General features: G+C 38.6%; 3 protein-coding genes across 3 annotated transcripts; all 3 read left to right on the plus strand.

Moving 5' to 3' along the window:
- Positions 1–1356: 1356 nt before the first annotated feature.
- Positions 1357–4387, plus strand: LOC140284416 (sialic acid-binding Ig-like lectin 10). Its single transcript, XM_072378287.1, has 6 exons — positions 1357–1681; positions 2315–2620; positions 2697–2966; positions 3052–3127; positions 3901–3940; positions 4151–4387. The coding sequence occupies exons 1-6, from the start codon at positions 1357–1359 to the stop codon at positions 4385–4387; spliced, it is 1254 nt and encodes a 417-aa protein (XP_072234388.1).
- Positions 4388–11432: 7045 nt separating this feature from the next.
- LOC140284417 (sialic acid-binding Ig-like lectin 13) lies at positions 11433–14257 on the plus strand. Its single transcript, XM_072378288.1, has 7 exons — positions 11433–11496; positions 11691–12092; positions 12649–12954; positions 13030–13299; positions 13592–13679; positions 13780–13816; positions 14207–14257. Exons 1-7 carry the CDS (start codon positions 11433–11435, stop codon positions 14255–14257), a joined length of 1218 nt encoding a protein of 405 aa, XP_072234389.1.
- A 3552-nt stretch (positions 14258–17809) lies between these two features.
- Positions 17810–21300, plus strand: LOC140284418 (sialic acid-binding Ig-like lectin 13). The gene is made up of 7 exons (XM_072378289.1): positions 17810–17897; positions 18091–18474; positions 19031–19336; positions 19413–19682; positions 19769–19844; positions 20814–20853; positions 21064–21300. Exons 1-7 carry the CDS (start codon positions 17810–17812, stop codon positions 21298–21300), a joined length of 1401 nt encoding a protein of 466 aa, XP_072234390.1.
- Positions 21301–22757: the final 1457 nt, after the last annotated feature.

Genomic DNA, 22757 nt, shown 5'->3' on the forward strand with positions numbered 1-22757 from the left:
TCACAGCGACTGTAAACAGGTCAAACTTATGTCACCTCCTTTAACCTTTTCTTAGTTTTACAAAGCGCTTTGCAATGTCCTTTCTCTTTCACCCACTCACACAAGCATCATACAGCGTTATGAAAAATTATCTTTCTGTAAATGCAGACCTTTCTTTTCTATTCAGTCACGCTATAAAAAAAAAAAGATGCAGTTTTTTTCACCAAGGACACAGCAGCATGTAGAGATAAAGATAAATATGATGAAGATAGAACCACTGAAATTCAGATTAAAATGACCACTCTACTTTCTGACATATGGCCATGAAGCAACTCTTTTATACTATGAATATTCTTTTTCAGGTGGGCGACGGTTCAAAAAATGGTTCAAGAGCGTTCATGATTTTCAGATCCCATTTCTGTTGTGCACACGACAAAACTACTCTGACTTAAACGTCTTCTCTGTGTGTTTGTAAGAGTATTTTCAGTATTTTAATGAATATTCAGTCTGCTGCTGAACAGACAGAAGACACTAAGTCTTGTGGTAAAAATAATCTTTCACACGTTGATGAGCTCAAGTTCCTCTTTCACACAGAGGAAGAAGGAAGGATTAAGATATCTAGAAACAACACTGTTTGCCTTCATTGGACATTTGCTTTTAATTAGAGAAGTTGGTTATTTGATGCTGATCTACTTAAATAGGAAACTGTCAGACATTAAGACAAATTTGTTTTCCTGTTTCAGCTTCAGACTAATTTGGTAAGAAATGTGACTTGAACTTCTTATTCTAATGTTTAAACTTGAGATTCACTCGGTGTAGAGTCTTTTAGATGATATCAACTTTAAGAAATATTTTTGAATTTTTTTTCATTTTGTTTCCATTTTATTTTTCAATTACTTTCAAATGTAACTACGGATTCTGGTTTGAATGTTTGAAAGTTGCTTGAAAAAAACAACTGAATGGTTAATTGAAATCCTACTTTATAAAAAAACACTGACATACGACCGTTTATTTCAGCTTGTTTTCAGTCTCAGAGATGAAGGAGGAATGTAGGAGTTTCATGGCAGACCTGTCTGTGAACGTGGTGACAGTCAACATGTTCCTGAGTGTCTTCTTTCTTCCAGGTGAGCTCTTTGTTTTCTCACTTTCATTTGGAAACATGACTTGAATCATTTCTGGTCTGAAATATTTGATACTGATGTTATTTAAAGGCTCCACATGTAACATGCTGCAGCTGAACTGTAGTTTGTGTGTCATGAACTTTGTTTTCAGGCAGATTTTGCTCCACATTATGTTCATCATTAGTCTGGTTTTACAGGTGTTTTGGCTGGTTGTGTTCAGAAACCAGCAGGCCTCTCCATTACTGCACCAAAGGACATGGAAGCACTGAGTGGATCTTGTTTGCAAATCCCATGTAGCTTTGCTACAGATCAAACAACATTTAACATTAGAGGAACTATCTATGGAGTGTGGATTAAAAGTGACGACAGGTTTGCTTTGAATCCAAACAATGTAGTTTTCAACAGCAGTAAGTCGACTAACATCTATCAAATGAAGATCACTGGAAACCTGAGTCAGAAAAACTGCACCACTCTGTTTTCTGATTTAAACACAACTCATACAGACAGATACTTCTTCAGAGTTGAGAACGGACCGTTCAGAGCAACAGCTTGTGATGATCCTATTCAAATAACAGTTAAAGGTGAGAAAGGTTTCTTTCCATTAGTCTATAACATTAAGAATAAAATGTGACATCAGTTCTAGTTTTCATGTAAAACTACAAACTCCTTTAATCTAAGCTTCAGTGTGAAATGAAACATCTTCTGTAGGATTATCAACAGCATCAGTCAGAGTTCAGTGTTAAAGAAAGCAGTTTGTGAACACAAAGTGGTCGTTTTAGAAGTTATCACAGTTGAATACTGCTGAGATACTGACAGTATACATTAAACAATCTTTCTGCTGATGTCTGCAATGCTGTAACTGCAACACTGGAAAAATGTGAGCTCCTGTCAGAAGTTACTTTTCATCTTTTCAAGTCTTCACATTTATTATGAGATGAGGAAAAAATCTACATAAACCTATTACTGCTTTTTATTGTAGTTAAATCGGCATCAATTAGAATGTTGATACTTTTGTCTGTTTTTTATTTAAAATTTTTGTTATTGAGGATTTTGTATACATTCTTTAAATATTTACAACACCTTCACCTGATTATGTTCTTGTTCATGTTCTGTATTTTACTTTATTTTAAACCACAGATTCTGCTTTATTATGACACCTTCACCTGATTATGTTCTTGTTAATGTTCTGTATTTTACTTTATTCTAAACTACAGATTCTGCTTGGAAACCCAGAATCAACATCCCAGGTGAACTGAAGGAGAAGGAGTCTGTCACCATCACCTGCTCAGCTTTCACTCCCTGTCCTCACTCCCCTCTTGAACTCACCTGGAATCTCCAACAAAACTCTCACAGACAAATAGAGGAAAACACAGATGGAACCTTTACAGCTAAAATCCAGGAGACCATCACTCTGTCAGACACACATGATGGATACACCATCAACTGCTCTGTCAGATATCCTGTGAATGAAGGAAAACATGTCAAGACAGCAGAGACAGAAGTGACTCTCAGTGTTTCATGTAAGTGATCCTGTCAGCACATCATGGTTCATCCGTTTCTGATGAATAAAGTTAATCTGTGTAACATTTTCCTCAGATGCTCCTAAAGACACCTCAGCATCCATCAGTCCATCCGGTTTGGTGTCAGCAGGTAGCTGGATGAACCTGAGCTGCTCCAGCAGAGCCAATCCTCCCATCAGCAGCTTCACCTGGTTCAAGAACAGCAAACATGGAGCCATGAAAGTAGCTGAAGGAGACTTTTACAGACTCAAGATGACCAGTGTGGCAGATACAGAAAGTTACTCCTGTGTGGCTGCAAATATTCTCGGTAATCAGACGTCATCATGGATTCATCTGAACAATGAAGGTAAATGCAGAAATTTCCTTCCATGTAAAACTGTGACTTCCGGTTCTGCTGTCTAACTTTCTATCTTTTTTTTCTTTTGCAGCAGGAAGCTCTCTGCTGTCAACTTCAATTATTACAGTGATTGTTGTCATTGTGCTCATCTGCCTGGTTGTTTTTGTTTGGTGAGTATCAGAATATAAATGATCTCAAACACTATCATTCTTCATAGAGAAGTGTAGCCCAGGCTTCATAGATCTGGTTGTTAGTGTAGTGTTAACTGCACAGCGTCTCTGTATATGTGTGTGGGACGTCTCAAGGGTAAAATTAACTCCTGTGAGCTTATGTGAGATCAGCCAACGCCCTGTCTGATTGATGCGAAGCGGCGAGTTAGATGTAACTGTGACACATTTCTGCCACTGGCCTTCAGTGTATGAGAGAGAATACAGCGTCTCGTTAGATGGATGAAAGTTGCTCTGCTTCGTGAGTTCTTGTCACACTTTTAAAAAATGATGGGCCGACTCATCTCCTGTGCAACATGTTTATTTATACAGAAATTGCAAATGCAGCTGCATAAGCTCAGTCAGCAGGACAGGAAACAGAAATGATTCGTTCACGACTCAACTCCTCGGGTCCTTGTTCATTTGGCACGTGACAGTGGGATATATGTATACTCACACAAATTAAAGGGCCCCAATGAGCTGATACTTAGCTCATAAATGAAGACTCAACTCAAAACAACAGAGGATACATTTAATTTTTTATGCGTGCTCTTTATCATTTTTTCTTTGTTATTTTCTTTTTTTTTCATTGTTCTGCATTAAATGCTTTTAGCCATGTTTCAGGTTTGAAGGAAAATATATGAATAGATATTATTAGCAAACTAAACTGTGTGTGTCTCTGTGTTTTAACCTGAAACACAGTAGAATTATTCTGACTGCTCTCTGATGTCTTCCAGGTGCTTTAAGTCCAAACATCCAACTCCACATCAGACTCAGGTGAGTTATTGTTAAACTTTTGTGAACAGTACTGCACAGTGAATGTGATTGTAGTCTAAGATTCCTGACAGCAGCTGCATGAACAGTAAGCTTATCATTAAAATGCTGTTTAATTGGGATCAAATAACCATTCACTGAACGCGAGTCATTATTTCATTCTGTGTGGAAGGATCCAGCTCACTGCACTTCTTGTTCAACACGTTTCCACAGAGTCAAACAGGAGAGGATCTTGCTCTTCAAACACCAGCCACTAAACCAGAGGAAGAACTCCATTATGAAGAGATGAACTTCGGGAAGAGACCTGAACCTTCCTCCGTCTCAGTGCAGGACAGCAGACAGCAGCAGGAGACGGTGTACGCACAGGTCAAAGTGTCGGAGCCAGAAAACAGCTCAACACAGACTGCTGACAGCCCGGAGGATCTCTACGCTCAAGTGAAGAAAAAATAACTTCTGTAGTGTGATCACAAAGAGATTTACATTTTGTTTCTACAAGATGTCAGTTCATGTTTGAAATAAAGAGAATCAGTTGTTCTCAAATGACAGGAAGCTCTAAAGTTCCACACCCTGCAGCTCACATGGTTTGGTCACTGATATCATCATTGATATTAATAATCTCTTTTTGGGACTTTTTTGGGACGTTTTTTTTCTGCCATTGGGGATTGGATGTCAGAACGACAAGAGGAGAGTTTTGTGGGGTCTGTGCACAGCTGAGTGTCGCATGCATAAAAATGATGATATGAGATCAGGAATGAGCCAAAGCCAATGAGTTTGACTCTTGCTGTGTGAGTGGTTTCCCACGTCTCTCTTTCAACAGCTCATGAAGATTTTTGTCAAGCAATTCAAATATTAGACATATGTGCCCTTTGATGTTGTCTTTAAGTCACTTGAATGGTGTATTTGTTAAGTGACGCTACAGTTGTAAGAGCGGAGTATCAGGAAATGTCAACTGTGAATTGACACAAAGTGTCAGGGACTGGTGGAGAGGTAGGACCCAGATGCGGCTCTTTGTGTTCAACAAAAGGTTTATTCCAACAAGAACAGGGAGCAAAGGCAAAAACAGAGTACAGCAGGTAGCCAAACTTATCTTTCTGTGGCATGAAGTGAGGATTGAAAGGAAACCAGGAGGCTAAATACTGTGGAGGGAGTGATCAGTGACTGAGGTGCAGCTGTGAACAATGAACCAGGTGACCTGAGTGAACCGAACGTGACAGGGGAAAAACATGATTAAACATAAACTGTGACATGAACAAACTGTGACAGAACAGACTGTGACACAAAGTCTAAATGGGCTTATTTTCAATCCCAATATCTGAGGCGTTTAGCTATCAGAAGAAAGAGAAACACAAAACGATGTGGATGAGAGATGTTTTGCTGAGAATTTGTCCTAAAGCTTACCTGTCTCACTGCTTTAATGAAAAACGTTCCAAAGTTCCAAAGACATTCGAAGTAAGGGAATAATTAACCGTAGTTTACTCAAAAATCCAGAATTATGTAGTTTGCTGAGAGCACTTTTACAATAAAAATTACCTTTTTTAAGTCTATTAATAAAAAGAGCATGTGGAGATGCATTTTTCATCATCAGTTTACTCACATGCTGGAAGTTTGTAGACCCACTGACTGGGTCTACAAGATGAGATTAATATGATTATAGATGTAGTTGGGTTATGCTCCTTATCTGAGGGTAGTTATCCTTGGATATATGGCGCTGAATGAATCGAATCATTGGCACAAAGCCTGTCATACTCCGGTGCGATAGGTGGCGCTGTACCCATTTCAACTATCACTAATAGAGCCACTTCCAGTTGACCTCTTCACCACCACCAACAACAACAAGCTCAGGCATTTGGGAAAGATGGTGAACGAAGAGCAAGATGAAGCTACGTCCCTCTACTTTTCCTTTATGATGAGCATGCTTATGGCACTAACGCGATGCACAACGGCACATTCTCCATCACGTTGTTTATTTATCTCCACCAGCGGCGGCAACAACAGTAATATCGTCTCCCCCCGAGAAAAAATCTCGAGCATACACAGAACGCAAAGTCCAATTCACCATGTGCTTCACCGTCTACAAACACGTTTAGTGTGACTATCAACGGATTTATCTTGGGGTCTTAATCAGACTGCGAGTAACCCGATCCGGTCCAGTTTGTTGTCAGACGAAGGTGTATACATGAAATGAATAACTCAGTCTTGTTGTAATTTAGCCATTAATCTGATTTTTACAGTGCCATGTAACCCCACTGAGTGCTGCTGACTCCTGGCATAGTTCTTGAAGTTTTTTTTTCCAAATAAGGCCCATAATAGAGGACCAGAGGGCTAAACTGTAAACGGAGCAGCTGTAGCTCAAGAGGAAGAGCAGTTGCCTACCGATCGGAAGGTCGGCTTCCCCAGGCTACATGTCGAAGTGTCCTTGGGCAAGACACTGAACCCCCACCCTCAGTGAACCCCCTCCTGATGTATCCATCAGGGTATGGATGATTAGAAAGCACGTAGTTATGTGTATCTTAAGACGTGCTGTATGTATGAGTGTGTGAGTGGGTGAATGTGGCATGTAGTGTTAGAAGCGCTTTGAGTGGTCAGTTAGACTAGAAAAGCGCTATACAAGTACATTTACCATTTACCATTTAAACTCAGACTCCAGTAGCAAGACCAGAATACATTCCACCTACAATCCGCCCATACTAATCCTGTCACAGTGAGATCAGTAACACATATTCTGATGAAAGATAAATACAACCATGGCAATTTATGTTTGTATGTAAACACACTGAATGCTTATAGCCCAGGGTAAGCTCACCTTTTATGATTAAATTCAAAATGTGATTGCCTTCCATTGTGACTGGCTTTAGATCTGTTAAAAAAGATGGTGTCTCTATGGAAATATTACATTCACAATTTAATGACAAATCAGTTCCTTTTGTGGAATTATGTTTCTCCTTAAAATTTCTCCTTTCCTCAAAATTCATAACAGTGGCAACATATGAGTCCTTATTCTCCTCAGTTGCTTTGCTTTCCCTCTGTGGAAAAAAGTGTGATGCATGCATTAAATCACCAAATGCTTACATGCTCTTTCTGAAGAAGCAGAGGCCAAACATGGTGGCTGAGCTGAAGAGTGAGAGTGGCACTGTGAATGCAATCCTTGAAGAGAGAGCGAGGGTTTGCTCTCATATGTTCACACACTCAGCAACAACTCTGATCAATAACATCTCACACACTGACAGTGTTTTTGATTAAATTACTTACTTTTATTTTTTACATTGCCAAAGATAAAAAAAAGAAAAGGAGTCAAGGACTGAGGAAGTTTATGCAGAAATACACAGTCATGCAGATTTGTGTCTATACTGCATTTGCTTGTAGGCTTTGCTTATCAGCTGCCTTATGTGTTATCGCCAGTTATCTAAATATCTTCTGAAGGACGCCGACTTTCACCAAACCATTCTCGGTGAGTAGATAAACGTATTTCATGCCAGAAATAAGGTCTAGGTTTAAAAATACCGGAATTGCCCTTTAAGAGATTTGATTTATTTAATTTATAAATATGATTATTGTACATTTTGGTGAAACTGGTAAAAAGTCTACAAAAAGGGGTCCCAGACGATTGTATTGTCGTATAAGTTATTTATAATTAAATAACAGATGTATATTGAGATATGGTGGAAATGACATTTGATCAATGCAGGTCAGAAAAATCTACAAAATTAACAATTTTCCTGTAATCTTAAGTTTGATTTAGAAGAAACCTGCATCCCCAAAAAGGAGGAAATTTCAGTGTTTTGAGTATCATTTAGAATCCACATAAGCTCTTAAATGTCACTTGCTGTACAAGTAAAGTATGATTGTAAAGAGCTAAGATGGAATAGAAAAGTTCTTATGTCGTGGGTTTTGTGTTTGTATATCCAGGTGATGGGTCTCATTGCAGCTTTCCCTTTGACTGTGGCAACATTGAATCTATTCTTTCTTTCAGGTGAGCTGCTTGTTCAGACTTATTTTATTTAGGCTATTTTTACTTACATTATTTACAATTTGAATCTCAACAAATTACATTATTATTCAAAATGGAAGTGAATATCATGTTCTGTTTATTGGTGGGCAACAATGTAAAATACTTTTTGTTCAGTGATTGAGTCATTTTTTCATATCATTTATATTATTACAACAGACTGTGTGAGATACAACTGAACATTTGTGCCACATTAAGTTACTTCCATCGTTTTACAGAGGCTTTCAACCTGATCTAATGATCTAACATTAGATCAAACATTAGATCAACCTGATCTAACGGAACATGTAATGTTGCTCCACAGCACAAACTGATGCAGATTCACAGTAAAGCCTCCCAATTGTAGAGTGAGTGAGTTTTCCATACATTTTTTTTCTCAAGAAACGCAGCTTATTTTGGACTCTGTGTCATCATGTAGAGTTTAACGTCTCGCTACATGAGAATTTTGGTGCTTGCTATGTCACATTTCGCAGTTCTTTCACAAATAATTAAATCACGAGACATGTCTAAAGTATATATTACAGGCTCAATTCTGTGTAGAATTACAGGAGATCTCCTTCAGTTTAATGCTAATACAGCATTTGTCTGCGATTCTGCAAGATTTTTTTTTCAAGTTCAGTCACCATAAATAGAGGCCCAGTAAACCTGTACTGATGAGACTTTTGGCTCATAGTTTTTGACTGACAGGTCACTGAAGCTACCTCAGCTTCAGTGACAAAATAAACTAAAAACCTGCTGAGGGGAGTAACGAGTAACAACACACAGGTGGTGTAAATCAGAAAACTGAAGGTTTGTAGAAGGACAGGAAAAAAAACTGAAGAGATTACACAAGGGGTCTCATCGAATAGTCAAGAAAAGGACCTTCCTACAACTTGTCCTAAGCTCCTCTCCTTGACCACGGTGGAAAACATCATGGGGTTAAGGAAAGCTGGAAGGAAAAGCTCGACCACACTTACACTGAGCTGTGATGTGGGCGTGCAGCAGTGAAACTACAACTGTTCAAGAGATATTCCACAAAGATCACTTTAGATGCTTCCTCTGTAACAATCTTGTCACATTGTTACACAAAGGTTATCTCATATGCATCATATCAGAGAAAATATGGAATATTTCATTTTTTTAGTTTGTTATTGAAGAATTAAATTGAATTAAAATGACAGAGAGAAGCTGTGATTGGATCAGCTGAGGAAATCAGCTGATGTGATGAGTTAGGAGCAGGTAAACAGAGAGAAGGTAAACAAACTGTATTTGTTGATGACATTTTCTGCACTTGTGCTTCCCTGTTGTGCCAACATCCTCTAACATTACTGTAGAACATCTTTTCACCACTGGGCTGCACTGTTGGTCACATAAAAGCTGCTGATGTTTCAGGCATCACTTGAGCAAACGATCTCATGACAGATGTTTGACTCAAAGGCAACATGAGGCTCAGTAGGATGAAAACGATGACATCTTTGTGTTACAGCTACATTTTCTGTGACTTGTTAGTCATTTCATTTGTCTCCTTGAGGGCGGCTGTAGCTCAGGAGGAAGAGCAGTCGCCCACCAATCGGAAGGTCGGTGGTTTGACTCTGGCTTCCCCAGGATACATGTCGAAGCGTCCTTGGGCAAGACACTGAACCCCACGTTGCCCCCCCAGTGTATCATTGGGGATATGAATGTGTTTGAATGATTAGAAAGCACGTAGTTATGTGTATCTTAAGACGTGCTGTATGAATGTGTGTGAGTGGGGTGAATGCAGCATGTAGTGAAACGCTTTGAGTGGTCAGTTAGACTAGAAAAGCACTATACAAGTACAAGTCCATTTACCATTTAAAGCCAGCTGGGGTGTGATATTTTTTGGAAAAACAATAAAAAATATTATATTACTGTAACTTCTGCCTTTTTATTTGATCAGGTTTTAATGGCCAGTTATTTCACAAGCTTTTTAAAAACTCTTTTCCAGTTTAAACAACTTAAAATATTCCTAAAAACCATTTGCTTTAGCTTAAGCTCTGCTCTTTTATTGCAACCGGCCTGTTGAACTCACAGTGTGCACATGCACTGATATTTTTATACTACACATGTAAATAATTTCCCTTTGAAAAACTGTTTCTCATCAACCAAAAAACAGACATGAAACCTTAGCAACAATGTGTGACAACAGAAAAATGATGAAAAGAAAAACTAAACAGAGAAGTTGTTGCATGGTCTGTTGCTGATCTGCTCAATTTAGAAGTACCACCAGTGAAACATCACATGTGGTATTTTAGCTGTAGACTCTTTTTACGGTAGAAAAAATAAACGTTTTATGCTAATTGTAAGTTAACTTCTTCACACTCGTCTAATGTTGCTTCTCAGGACGCCAGCTTTGCTTTGTCCTTGTTTCATGGCCATCTCCATCTGAGTGTGAAGCTGCCAGGATGAGAATTAGTTCTGCCAAGTCTGAGGATGTGGTTGTCAGTGTTTCACCGCTTTGGGTCGGAGTGAGTTGTTGCCTCAAGTGGGGGAGTTACAAGTGGGGAAAGAATGAGGTGTAGTGGGTTTCTGTGTCATTTTAGACTCTTATATAATTACAGAACGTCACTAAATGAACCATTAGGATTAAAAACCATCTGTCTGACTCCTGTCTCACTTCACAAGTAAAGCAACTGAGCCCTTTGGGAGAATAAATGAATAACAGATTACAAAGAAGCCTAAGCCCCGTGTATTTAGGACCATGCATGTATGATCTGTGGACCACAGCTTTGTTCATTGTTCAAGTTTTGTCTGCTGCATTTATTGATGTTACAGTCGTTGTTTCCAACTGCTGGATGAAACTCACTGTGAAGTTAAAAAAAAGAATCACATCATTGCCTGTAACCATGTATCGAGTAAGACGTGCTGTAGGAGTGTGTGTGAATGGATGGATGTGGCTTGTAGTGAAAAAGTGCTTTGAGTGGTCAACTAGCCCAGAAATGCTGCATTTACCATGTTTGTGTGCAGCAAAAGTGAACAAATTCATCTTTTTAACTGTTTTCGATGAACACCTGAATTAAATATAAAAACACTCTTACTAAAACGGGCATTTGCTGACAGTGAGACGTGTAATAAAAATAATCTTTCACAAAACAATTTGTGATTCACACACTAATGAGCTCAGAATACTACAGTGTGACTTCCTCTTTCACACGGTGGCAGCAGGAGGGATGAAGCCATCAAGCTTTTACTTGACATTTACTGTTTAACAGAGAAGTTGGTTCTTTGATCTGCTGCGGATCACGGTAACAATGATATGAATGATTTATATATTTTAACATTTCCAGCCTGAGATTTGACCATTTTTTGTTATTTTCATGAATTCTGCTGAAAAATACTTCAGGACACAATAAATTCTGTTTCTGGTTTAAATGTTTGAGGTTGCTGAAAATAAGTTTTAGTTCATATCTGCTTTGATGGAAACATGGACATACGACCGTTTATTTCAGCTTGTTTTCAGTCTCAGAGATGAAGGAGGAATGTAGGAGTTTCATGGCAGCCCTGTCTGTGAACGTGGTGACAGTCAACATGTTACTGAGTGTCTTCTTTCTTCCAGGTGAGCTCTTTGCTCTCTCACTTTCATTTGGAAACATGACTTGAATCATTTCTGGTCTGAAATGTTTGATAGTGATGTTATTTAAAGGCTCCACATGTAACATGCTGCACCTGAACTGTAGTTTGTGTGTCATGAACTTTGTTTTCAGGCAGATTTTGCTCCACATCAAGTTCATCATTAGTCTGATTTTACAGGTGTTTTGGCTGAATGTGATAAGAAACATGCAGGCCTCTCCATTACTGCACCAAAGGAGATGGAAGCACCAAAGGAGATGGAAGCACTGAGTGGATCTTGTTTGCAAATCCCATGTAGTTTTACTACAGATCATACAACATTTAACAGCACAGGAACTATCTATGGAGTGTGGATTAAAAGTGACGACAGGTTTGCTTTGAATCCAAACAATATAGTTTTCAACAGCAGTAAGTCGACTAACATCTATCAAATGAAGATCACTGGAAACCTGAGTCAGAAAAACTGCACCACTCTGTTTTCTGATTTAAGCACAACTCATACAGACAAATACTTCTTCAGAGTTGAGAACGGACCGTTCAGAGCAACAGCTTGTGATGATCCTATTCGAATAACAGTTAAAGGTGAGAAAGGTTTCTTTTCATTAGTCGATAACATTATGAATAAAATGTGACATCAGTTCTAGTTTTAGTGTAAAACTACAAACTCCTTTAATCTAAGCTTCAGTGTGAAATGAAACATCTTCTGTAGGATTATCAACAGCATCAGTCAGAGTTCAGTGTTAAAGAAAGCAGTTTGTGAACACAAAGTGGTCGTTTTAGAAGTTATCACAGTTGAATACTGCTGAGATACTGACAGTATACATTAAACAATCTTTCTGCTGATGTCTGCAATGTTGTAACTGCAACACTGGAAAAATGTGAGCTCCTGTCAGAAGTTACTTTTCATCTTTTCAAGTCTTCACTTTTATTTTGAGCTTAGGAAAAAATCTACATAAACCTATTACTGCTTTTTATTGTAGTTAAATCGGCATCAATTAGAATGTTAATACTTTTGTCTGTTTTTAATTTAAAATTTTTGTTATTGAGGATTTTGTATGCATTCTTTAAATATTTACAACACCTTCACCTGATTATGTTCTTGTCAATGTTCTGTATTTTACTTTATTTCAAACCACAGATTCTGCTTGGAAACCCAGAATCAACATCTCAGGTGAACTGAAGGAGAAAGAGTCTGTCACCATCACCTGCTCAGCTTTCACTCCCTGTCCTCACTCCCCTCCTGAACTCACCTGGAATCTCCAACAAAACTCTCACAGACAACTGGAGGAAAACACAGATGGAACCTTTACAGCTAAAATCCAGGAGACCATCACTCTGTCAGACACACATGATGGATACACCATCAGCTGCTCTGTCAGATATCCTGTGAATGAAGGAAAACATGTCAAGACAGCAGAGACAGAAGTGACTCTCAGTGTTTCATGTAAGTGATCCTGTCAGCACATCATGGTTCATCCGTTTCTGATAAAAAAGTTAATCTGTGTAACATTTTCCTCAGATGCTCCTAAAGACACCTCAGCATCCATCAGTCCATCAGGTTTGGTGTCAGCAGGTAGCTGGATGAACCTGAGCTGCTCCAGCAGAGCCAATCCTCCCATCAGCAGCTTCACCTGGTTCAAGAACAGCAAACATGGAGCCATGAAAGTAGCTGAAGGAGACTTTTACAGACTCAAGATGACCAGTGTGACAGATACAGAAAGTTACTCCTGTGTGGCTGCAAATATTCTCGGTAATCAGACGTCATCATGGATTCATCTGAACAATGAAGGTAAAATTAATTAAACTGATTCCTCTCATGTATCACTTGTTCTTTTCTTATTCTTTATTGATTCTAATGTTTTCTTTGTACCCCATCGAATGCATTTCAAATTAATTGTATGACATTAATTTCTATGTTTGGTATTGACATGATTTTAAGTCAGTGGTTCAGCTTGTGGTTTAGGTTTCATCAGCACATCAGTTTCTGTCTGATTTAAACAACTTTAACTTAAAAAAGACGACTACAATTTAGAGCCAAAGCATTTTCCACAAAGGATAAGGTGACCGTGCTGTCTTAACAGATATTCCAACGTTGGGGGTTGATGTCCATGTTGTAGTGAAGATCCTGGGAACTTTATTTCTCTACAGTACCATCATCATCTTTGAGTGGTGAGACACTTTTCATAGAGCTGATACTTTGCAGCTGTAGAGCAGCTGGTCTCCTTTGAATATCAGTGTTTAACATCTATCTCATCTCTTTTTGTTTCAGCTTGTTTCAATTGAGATTGTCCAACAAACCAGAAAAGGTGAGCTGATTGAACCAGTATGATCAACTTCAGCCTTTTTTTTTTGTTTATTTCTATATATATATATTGTTTGGTTAAAGGTTTTTTGGGCACTAGTTGCCTTTATTTGACAGTAGGTGGACAGGGAAGGGGCAGAGAGAATGGGGGAAGATCATCAAATCCTCAAACATGGTGACGAAAACAGCAGCAGAGCAGCTGACTCACTGCTGGTGTTTGACTGTGGATACACAGAGTATCTGTGTAAAGTTTATGTCCAGTGATGAACTGCCTGACTGTAATGTGCGGCAGCCATTTTGTAAAAGCAGGAAGTATTTTCCTCTGAAACAATCGGAGCTGCAGTAGATTCATCTCAGAGCACCAACACCTCTCTGTGTTGTTTCATTTGCACAGGATGCAGAAGAAGCAGATGTCAACAGAGTGATCGAGATTCAAGCTTCATGAGCCACAAGAAGATGTCCAGATTATAGTTAATGGAAAGATTTCCATTTATTTCTGCCTGCAAGTGATCTTGGTGGAGTGAAATGGGATATTTTGTGTCAAAGTGGGCAGATTATCATTTTCCATTTATTCATTATTTCTGCCTGAACACATGTTCTTCATACAGTAAATCAGATATTTTTGTGTGATATTGCTCAGATGTTCATTTTGATCTCAAACAGCTGTTTTCATGTTATTTGTTGTTAACATGCCAGATATGTGCAAACAGACATCTCGCTGCTCTAAGCAGTGAACGAGTCTGCATGACAGCAGAATATAGATCTAGTGTCATCTACACTAGTACAAGTATACAAGCTTTGATATTCTTTTCAATGTTGATATTGTATTATGAAGCGTTATTTAAGGCCTCATTCCTATTTTAGCTTATTCCTTAATCAGCATTTTGGTTTGGCTTAATGTTTGAGCCTGTGATACAATTCACTCCATCAACTCAGAGGATCTGTGTAAACGTGTACTTTACATATATTTGTAGAACCCTTTGATTTGAAGACTGTATTTTATAGATTTGGAAAGTAAAAGCAAATGATCCAAATCATAGTAAATCCAAAGCAAATTACTGAGAACATGCCGCAGGCTTTGAATACATAATCAGAGTTGGTCTAATGTTTGACGTCCTGCCCTCTTTTCTTCAGTGTGTTCTGCTGTTTCGGCTTTAACTCAGAGCCCAGTAGATGGACTGAATTCTGGCCTCACTGGTTGGTGTAAAACACTTTATAACTGTACTGCTCAGCAATTCTGTGTCACCAAAAACAGCTGTATCAGTATCATGATATATCATAGATTCCCTTCAGCTTTTTTATTAAATGATTCAACCTTCCCTGTTTTTTGTTTTATAATCTAATTGATGCTTGTTTTTATTTCATTTATGTTTATGCATTTGGCAGAAACTTGAAATTGTATTTATCTGGTTAAATTGTCTGCTGATGGTCTAAAAACATGTATTGTTGTCTTATCTATTTTAATAACTGATGTGTGCGAATATTAAACATAAAGAACACTGTAACATCTGTTTTCAGTGTTATACTGTTCATCAGCTACATGTTTATGCATTTGAAAGAAGCCTTTACCCAAAGCGACTTACAAATGAGGATCTAACAATGCAGTTAACATTAAGCTACACAGAAGGAAGCCACAAGTCATTCTCTGTCAGAAGTGACAGTGCAGAAATAGAGTGCAGGCATAGAGGGAAGTACAGGATAATTGCTCGGGTAGGAGATGCTCTCTGAAGAGGTGGGTCTTCAAGAGCTTCTTGTGAGAAACGGAATCTTTGTTTTTAATGACACTATCACTCCTGTGATGTGTCATGTGATATCTGGTGGCTGTACAACAAAACCAGCTGTGCTGCAGTCTTAAAATATTTTAAGTCTGTTTGCCTTTAAAAAGGAACCTGAACATGGTGACTTGGTCTGTTGTTGATAAGCTGATGTTCAAAAATATTGATATTAAACCTTCACACAGATTGTTACAGAATGTTTAAAAGAGAGAATATATTCTTATACTTTATATATAACTTTGTACTTCTCAACAAACAAATTTGCTGGTATAGTTACGTCTACAGAAAAGTTTGGGAAATGATTTATTGGTGCTGTAGGTTGTTATCACCAGAAGGTGGCAGTAAGTGGCTGGAAGGGCTCTTCTCTTTCTTTAATTTTACATCAAGTATGATACACTCTTTTTCTCTGGGAGACATAACACCAACAGGCCTCTTCATCGCTGTTTCAGTGAAGATGAAAAGACTGAGTTTACGTTCAGGGGCTCAACATCTGCCGGGCAAAATATAAATAATCAGATAAAATCATTTTAAATTAGGGGTAACACATAGTTATTACATGTGATAAGAAGCTGGATCATAACCAGTAGCAGAACCACAGAGTTCAGGACCTCACACTCATCGATGAATCACAGACAGTGAGGAAGAGGAGGAGGAACCACAGTAAGTGCAGACCACTGCATATGAACTCTAACTATTCAAACAGCTCTTATCATGGTAACTGCTCAGAATGTCCCCGCTCGTTTAACTCAGGAAGTAAAGGTTTCTCTACAAAATGAACCATTCCACCAGATGCTTCGTTTCTGGTTAAGACAACTTCCTCTTCTGTTCCATTACAACAACTGTTATCTTAACCTATAGTCCCACCCTTTGGTAACACTCTGCAGCCAAGTTTACTCACTTAAAACCTTCCTTCCATGCAAAGAACATGAGAACATGCACAAATCCTCACAGAAAGGCTCCAGCTGATACTCAAACCAGGAACCCTCTTACTGTGAGGTGACTGTGCCAACCACCACACCACCGTGCAGCCCCACTGAAAACCAGTCAGAGATTCAAATTCAAATTCAATGCTGTTTTCACAATAAATCTGTAAATACATATGAACTACATGGACGTGTGTGCCTGATAAACCTCAGTTTGTCAGAAAGTAAATAGCTGAGAACTTGAAGTAAACGGAGGAAGTTGGTAAGTTGGGTTCTGCAGGATCGTCACAGCGACTGTAAACAGGTCAAACTTATGTCACCTCCTTTAACCTTTTCTTAGTTTTACAAAGCGCTTTGCAATGTCTTTCTCTTTCACCCACTCACACAAGCATCATACAGCGTTATGAAAAATTATCTTTCTGTAAATGCAGACCTTTTTTTTCTATTCAGTCACGCTAAAAAAAAAAAAAAGATGCAGTTTTTTCACCAAGGACACAGCAGCATGTAGAGATAAAGATAAATATGATGAAGATAGAACCACTGAAATTCAGATTAAAATGACCACTCTACTTTCTGACATATGGCCATGAAGCAACTCTGTTATACTATGAATATTCTTTTTCAGGTGGGCAAGGGTTCAAAAAATGGTTCAAGAGCGTTCATGATTTTCAGATCCCATTTCTGTTGTGCACATGACAAAACTACTCTGACTTAAACGTCTTCTCTGTGTGTTTGTAAGAGTATTTTCAGTATTTTAATGAATATTCAGTCTGCTGCTGAACAGACAGAAGACAGTAAGTCTTGTGGTAAAAATAATCTTTCACACGTTGATGAGCTCAAGTTCCTCTTTCACACAGAGGAAGAAGGAAGGATTAAGATATCTAGAAACAACACTGTTTGCCTTCATTGGACATTTGCTTTTAATTAGAGAAGTTGGTTATTTGATGCTGATCTACTTAAATAGGAAACTGTCAGACATTAAGACAAATTTGTTTTCCTGTTTCAGCTTCAGACTCATTTGGTAAGAAATGTGACTTGAACTTCTTATTCTAATGTTTAAACTTGAGATTCACTCGGTGTAGCGTCTTTTAGATGATATCAACTTTAAGAAATATTTTTGAATTTTTTTTCATTTTGTTTCCATTTTATTTTTCAATTACTTTCAAATGTAACTACGGATTCTGGTTTGAATGTTTGAAAGTTGCTTGAAAAAAACAACTGAATGGTTAATTGAAATCCTACTTTATAAAAAAACACTGACATACGGCCGTTTATTTCAGCTTGTTTTCAGTCTCAGAGATGAAGGAGGAATGTAGGAGTTTCATGGCAGACCTGTCTGTGAACGTGGTGACAGTCAACATGTTCCTGAGTGTCTTCTTTCTTCCAGGTGAGCTCTTTGTTTTCTCACTTTCATTTGAAACATTACTTGAATCATTTCTAGTCTGAAATATTTGATACTGATGTTATTTAAAGGCTGCACATGTAACATGCTGCAGCTGAACTGTAGTTTGTGTGTCATGAACTTTGTTTTCAGGCAGATTTTGCTCCACATTATGTTCATCATTAGTCTGGTTTTACAGGTGTTTTGGCTGGTTGTTATCTGAAACCAGCCGGCCTCTTCATTACTGCACCAAAGGAGATGGAAGCACTGAGTGGATCTTGCTTGCAAATCCCATGTAGCTTTACTACAGATCAAACAACATTTAACAGCACAGGAACTATCTATGGAGTGTGGATTAAAAGTGACGACAGGTTTGCTTTGAATCCAAACAATGTAGTTTTCAACAGCAGTAAGTCGACTAACATCTATCAAATGAAGATCACTGGAAACCTGAGTCAGAAAAACTGCACCACTCTGTTTTCTGATTTAAGCACAACTCATACAGACAAATACTTCTTCAGAGTTGAGAACGGACCGTTCAGAGCAACAGCTTGTGATGATCCTATTCAAATAACAGTTAAAGGTGGGAAAGGTTTATTTTCATTAGTCTATAACATTATAAATAAAATGTGACATCAGTTCTAGTTTTAGTGTAAAACTACAAACTCCTTTAATCTAAGCTTCAGTGTGAAATGAAACATCTTATGTAGGATTATCAACAGCATCAGTCAGAGTTCAGTGTTAAAGAAAGCAGTTTGTGAACACAAAGTGGTCGTTTTAGAAGTTATCACAGTTGAATACTGCTGAGATACTGACAGTATACATTAAACAACCTTTCTGCTGATGTCTGCAATGTTGTAACTGCAACACTGGAAAATGTGAGCTCCTGTCAGAAGTTACTTTTCATCTTTTCAAGTCTTCACTTTTATTTTGAGCTTAGGAAAAAAATCTACATAAACCTATTACTGCTTTTTATTGTAGTTAAATCGGCATCAATTAGAATGTTGATATTTTTGTCTGTTTTTAATTCAAAATTTTTGTTATTGAGGATTTTGTATGCATTCTTTAAATATCTACAACACCTTCATCTGATTATGTTCTTGTTCATGTTCTATATTTTACTTTATTTTAAACCACAGATTCTGCTTGGAAACCCAGAATCAACATCTCAGGTGAACTGAAGGAGAAGGAGTCTGTCACCATCACCTGCTCAGCTTTCACTCCCTGTCCTCACTCCCCTCCTGAACTCACCTGGAATCTCTCAAAAAACTCTCACAGACAAATGGAGGAAAACACAGATGGAACCTTTACAGCTAAAATCCAGGAGACCATCACTCTGTCAGACACACATGATGGATACACCATCAGCTGCTCTGTCAGATATCCTGTGAATGAAGGAAAACATGTCAAGACAGCAGAGACAGAAGTGACTCTCAGTGTTTCATGTAAGTGATCCTGTCAGCACATCATGGTTCATCCGTTTCTGATGAATAAAGTTAATCTGTGTAACATTTTCCTCAGATGCTCCTAAAAACACCTCAGCATCCATCAGTCCATCAGGTTTGGTGTCAGCGGGTAGCTGGATGAACCTGAGCTGCTCCAGCAGAGCCAATCCTCCCATCAGCAGCTTCACCTGGTTCAAGAACAGCAAACATGGAGCCATGAAAGTAGCTGAAGGAGACTTTTACAGACTCAAGATGACCAGTGTGGCAGATACAGAAAGTTACTCCTGTGTGGCTGCAAATATTCTCGGTAATCAGACGTCATCATGGATTCATCTGAACAATGAAGGTAAATGCAGAAATTTCCTTCCATGTAAAACTGTGACTTCCGGTTCTGCTGTCTAACTTTCTATCTTTTTTTTTCTTTTGCAGCAGGAAGCTCTCTGCTGTCAACTTCAATTATTACAGTGATTGTTGTCATTGTGCTCATCTGCCTGGTTGTTTTTGTTTGGTGAGTATCAGAATATAAATTATCTCAAACACTATCATTCTTCATAGAGAAGTGTAGCCCAGGCTTCATAGATCTGGTTGTTAGTGTAGTGTTAACTGCACAGCGTCTCTGTATATGTGTGTGGGACGTCTCAAGGGTAAAATGAACTCCTGTGAGCTTATGTGAGATCAGCCAACGCCCTGTCTGATTGATGCGAAGCGGCGAGTTAGATGTAACTGTGACACATTTCTGCCACTGGCCTTCAGTTTATGAGAGAGAATACAGCGTCTCGTTAGATGGATGAAAGTTGCTCTGCTTCGTGAGTTCTTGTCACACTTTTAAAAAATGATGGGCCGACTCATCTCCCGTGCAACATATTTATTTATACAGAAATTGCAAATGCAGCTGCATAAGCTCAGTCAGCAGGACAGGAAACAGAAATGATTCGTTCACGACTCAACTCCTCGGGTCCTTGTTCATTTGGCACCTGACAGTGGGATATATGTATACTCACACAAATTAAAGGGCCCCAATGAGCTGATACTTAGCTCATAAATGAAGACTCAACTCAAAACAACAGAGGATACATTTAGTTTTTTATGCGTGCTCTTTATAATTTTTTTCTTTGTTATTTTCTTTTTTTTTCATTGTTCTGCATTAAATGCTTTTAGCCATGTTTCAGGTTTGAAGGAAAATATATGAATAGATATTATTAGCAAACTAAACTTTACAGGGGGTTACAGAAGTTTTTACTGAACTTTAATTCAAGGTGAGAATGTAATGAGCCTGTTTGAATGTTTTTCCTGCTTCTTCTCTTTCTGTCCTTTGTCAGTAACTTCCACAAACTGGATTTTAATCTGATGTTTTTTGACTGATGTTCATCCAATAATCTTTGCTTCGTATCAGTCTCAACTCGCTCTCAGTCTGTGTCTCTGTGTTTTAACCTGAAACACAGTAGAATTATTCTGACTGCTCTGTGATGTCTTCCAGGTGCTTTAAGTCCAAACATCCAACTCCACATCAGACTCAGGTGAGTTATTGTTAAACTTTTGTGAACAGTACTGCACAGTGAATGTGATTGTAGTCTAAGATTCCTGACAGCAGCTGCATGAACAGTAAGCTTATCATTAAAATGCTGTTTAATTGGGACTAAATAACCATTCACTGAACGCGAGTCATTATTTCATTCTGTGTGGAAGGATCCAGCTCACTGCACTTCTTGTTCAACACGTTTCCACAGAGTCAAACAGGAGAGGATCTTGCTCTTCAAACACCAGCCACTAAACCAGAGGAAGAACTCCATTATGAAGAGATGAACTTCAGGAAGAGACCTGAACCTTCCTCCGTCTCAGTGCAGGACAGCAGACAGCAGCAGGAGACGGTGTACGCACAGGTCAAAGTGTCGGAGCCAGAAAACAGCTCAACACAGACTGCTGACAGCCCGGAGGATCTCTACGCTCAAGTGAAGAAAAAATAACTTCTGTAGTGTGATCACAAAGAGATTTACATTTTGTTTCTACAAGATGTCAGTTCATGTTTGAAATAAAGAGAATCAGTTGTTCTCAAATGACAGGAAGCTCTGCCTTTTTTTTCTGTCATTGGGGATTGGATGTCAGAAAGACAAGAGGAGAGTTTTGTGGGGTCTGTGCACAGCTGAGTGTCGCATGCATAAAAATGATGATATGAGATCAGGAATGAGCCAAAGCCAATGAGTTTGACTCTTGCTGTGTGAGTGGTTTCCCACGTCTCTCTTTCAACAGCTCATGAAGATTTTTGTCAAGCAATTCAAATATTAGACATATGTGCCCTTTGATGTTGTCTTTAAGTCACTTGAATGGTGTATTTGTTAAGTGACGCTACAGTTGTAAGAGCACAGTATCAGGAAATGTCAACTGTGAATTGACACAAAGTGTCAGGGACTGGTGGAGAGGTAGGACCCAGATGCAGCTCTTTGTGTTCAACAAAAGGTTTATTCCAACAAGAACAGGGAGCAAAGGCAAAAACAGAGTACAGCAGGTAGCCAAACTTATCTTTCTGTGGCATGAAGTGAGGATTGAAAGGAAACCAGGAGGCTAAATACTGTGGAGGGAGTGATCAGTGACTGAGGTGCAGCTGTGAACAATGAACCAGGTGACCTGAGTGAACCGAACGTGACAGGGGAAAAACATGATTAAACATAAACTGTGACATGAACAAACTGTGACAGAACAGACAGTGACACAAAGTCTAAATGGGCTTATTTTCAATCCCAATATCTGAGGCGTTTAGCTATCAGAAGAAAGAGAAACACAAAACGATGTGGATGAGAGATGTTTTGCTGAGAATTTGTCCTAAAGCTTACCTGTCTCACTGCTTTAATGAAAAACGTTCCAAAGTTCCAAAGACATTCGAAGTAAGGGAATAATTAACCGTAGTTTACTCAAAAATCCAGAATTATGTAGTTTGCTGAGAGCACTTTTACAATAAAAATTACCTTTTTTAAGTCTATTAGTAAAAAGAGCATGTGGAGATGCATTTTTCATCATCAGTTTACTCACATGCTGGAAGTTTGTAGACCCACTGACTGGGTCTACAAGATGAGATTAATATGATTATAGATGTAGTTGGGTTATGCTCCTTATCTGAGGGTAATTATCCTTGGATATATGGCGCTGAATGAATCGAATAATTGGCACAAAGCATGTCATACCCCGGTGCGATAGGTGGCGCTGTACCCATTTCAACTATCACTAATAGAGCCACTTCCAGTTGACCTCTTCACCACCACCAACAACAACAAGCTCAGGCATTTGGGAAAGATGGTGAACGAAGAGCAAGATGAAGCTACGTCCCTCTACTTTTCCTTTGTGATGAGCATGCTTATGGCACTAACGCGATGCACAACGGCACATTCTCCATCACGTTGTTTATTTATCTCCACCAGCGGCGGCAACA

This window comes from Leuresthes tenuis, unplaced genomic scaffold (genome assembly GCF_036924035.1).
Source record: "Leuresthes tenuis unplaced genomic scaffold, fLeuTen1.0.hap1 SCAF_24, whole genome shotgun sequence".
Taxonomy (NCBI): domain Eukaryota; kingdom Metazoa; phylum Chordata; class Actinopteri; order Atheriniformes; family Atherinopsidae; genus Leuresthes; species Leuresthes tenuis.

Coding starts and splice junctions, on each gene's coding strand:
- LOC140284416 (XM_072378287.1), top strand. CDS start 1,357: ATGGAAGCACTGAGTGGATCTTGTTTGCAAATCCCATGTAGCTTTGCT. Junction 2,967..3,051: donor GATTCATCTGAACAATGAAG/GTAAATGCAGAA, acceptor CTTTTGCAGCAG/GAAGCTCTCTGCTGTCAACT. Junction 3,941..4,150: donor CAACTCCACATCAGACTCAG/GTGAGTTATTGT, acceptor ACGTTTCCACAG/AGTCAAACAGGAGAGGATCT.
- LOC140284417 (XM_072378288.1), top strand. CDS start 11,433: ATGGCAGCCCTGTCTGTGAACGTGGTGACAGTCAACATGTTACTGAGT. Junction 11,497..11,690: donor GAGTGTCTTCTTTCTTCCAG/GTGAGCTCTTTG, acceptor CTGATTTTACAG/GTGTTTTGGCTGAATGTGAT. Junction 13,680..13,779: donor ACCATCATCATCTTTGAGTG/GTGAGACACTTT, acceptor TTTTTGTTTCAG/CTTGTTTCAATTGAGATTGT.
- LOC140284418 (XM_072378289.1), top strand. CDS start 17,810: ATGAAGGAGGAATGTAGGAGTTTCATGGCAGACCTGTCTGTGAACGTG. Junction 17,898..18,090: donor GAGTGTCTTCTTTCTTCCAG/GTGAGCTCTTTG, acceptor CTGGTTTTACAG/GTGTTTTGGCTGGTTGTTAT. Junction 19,337..19,412: donor AGTGACTCTCAGTGTTTCAT/GTAAGTGATCCT, acceptor CATTTTCCTCAG/ATGCTCCTAAAAACACCTCA.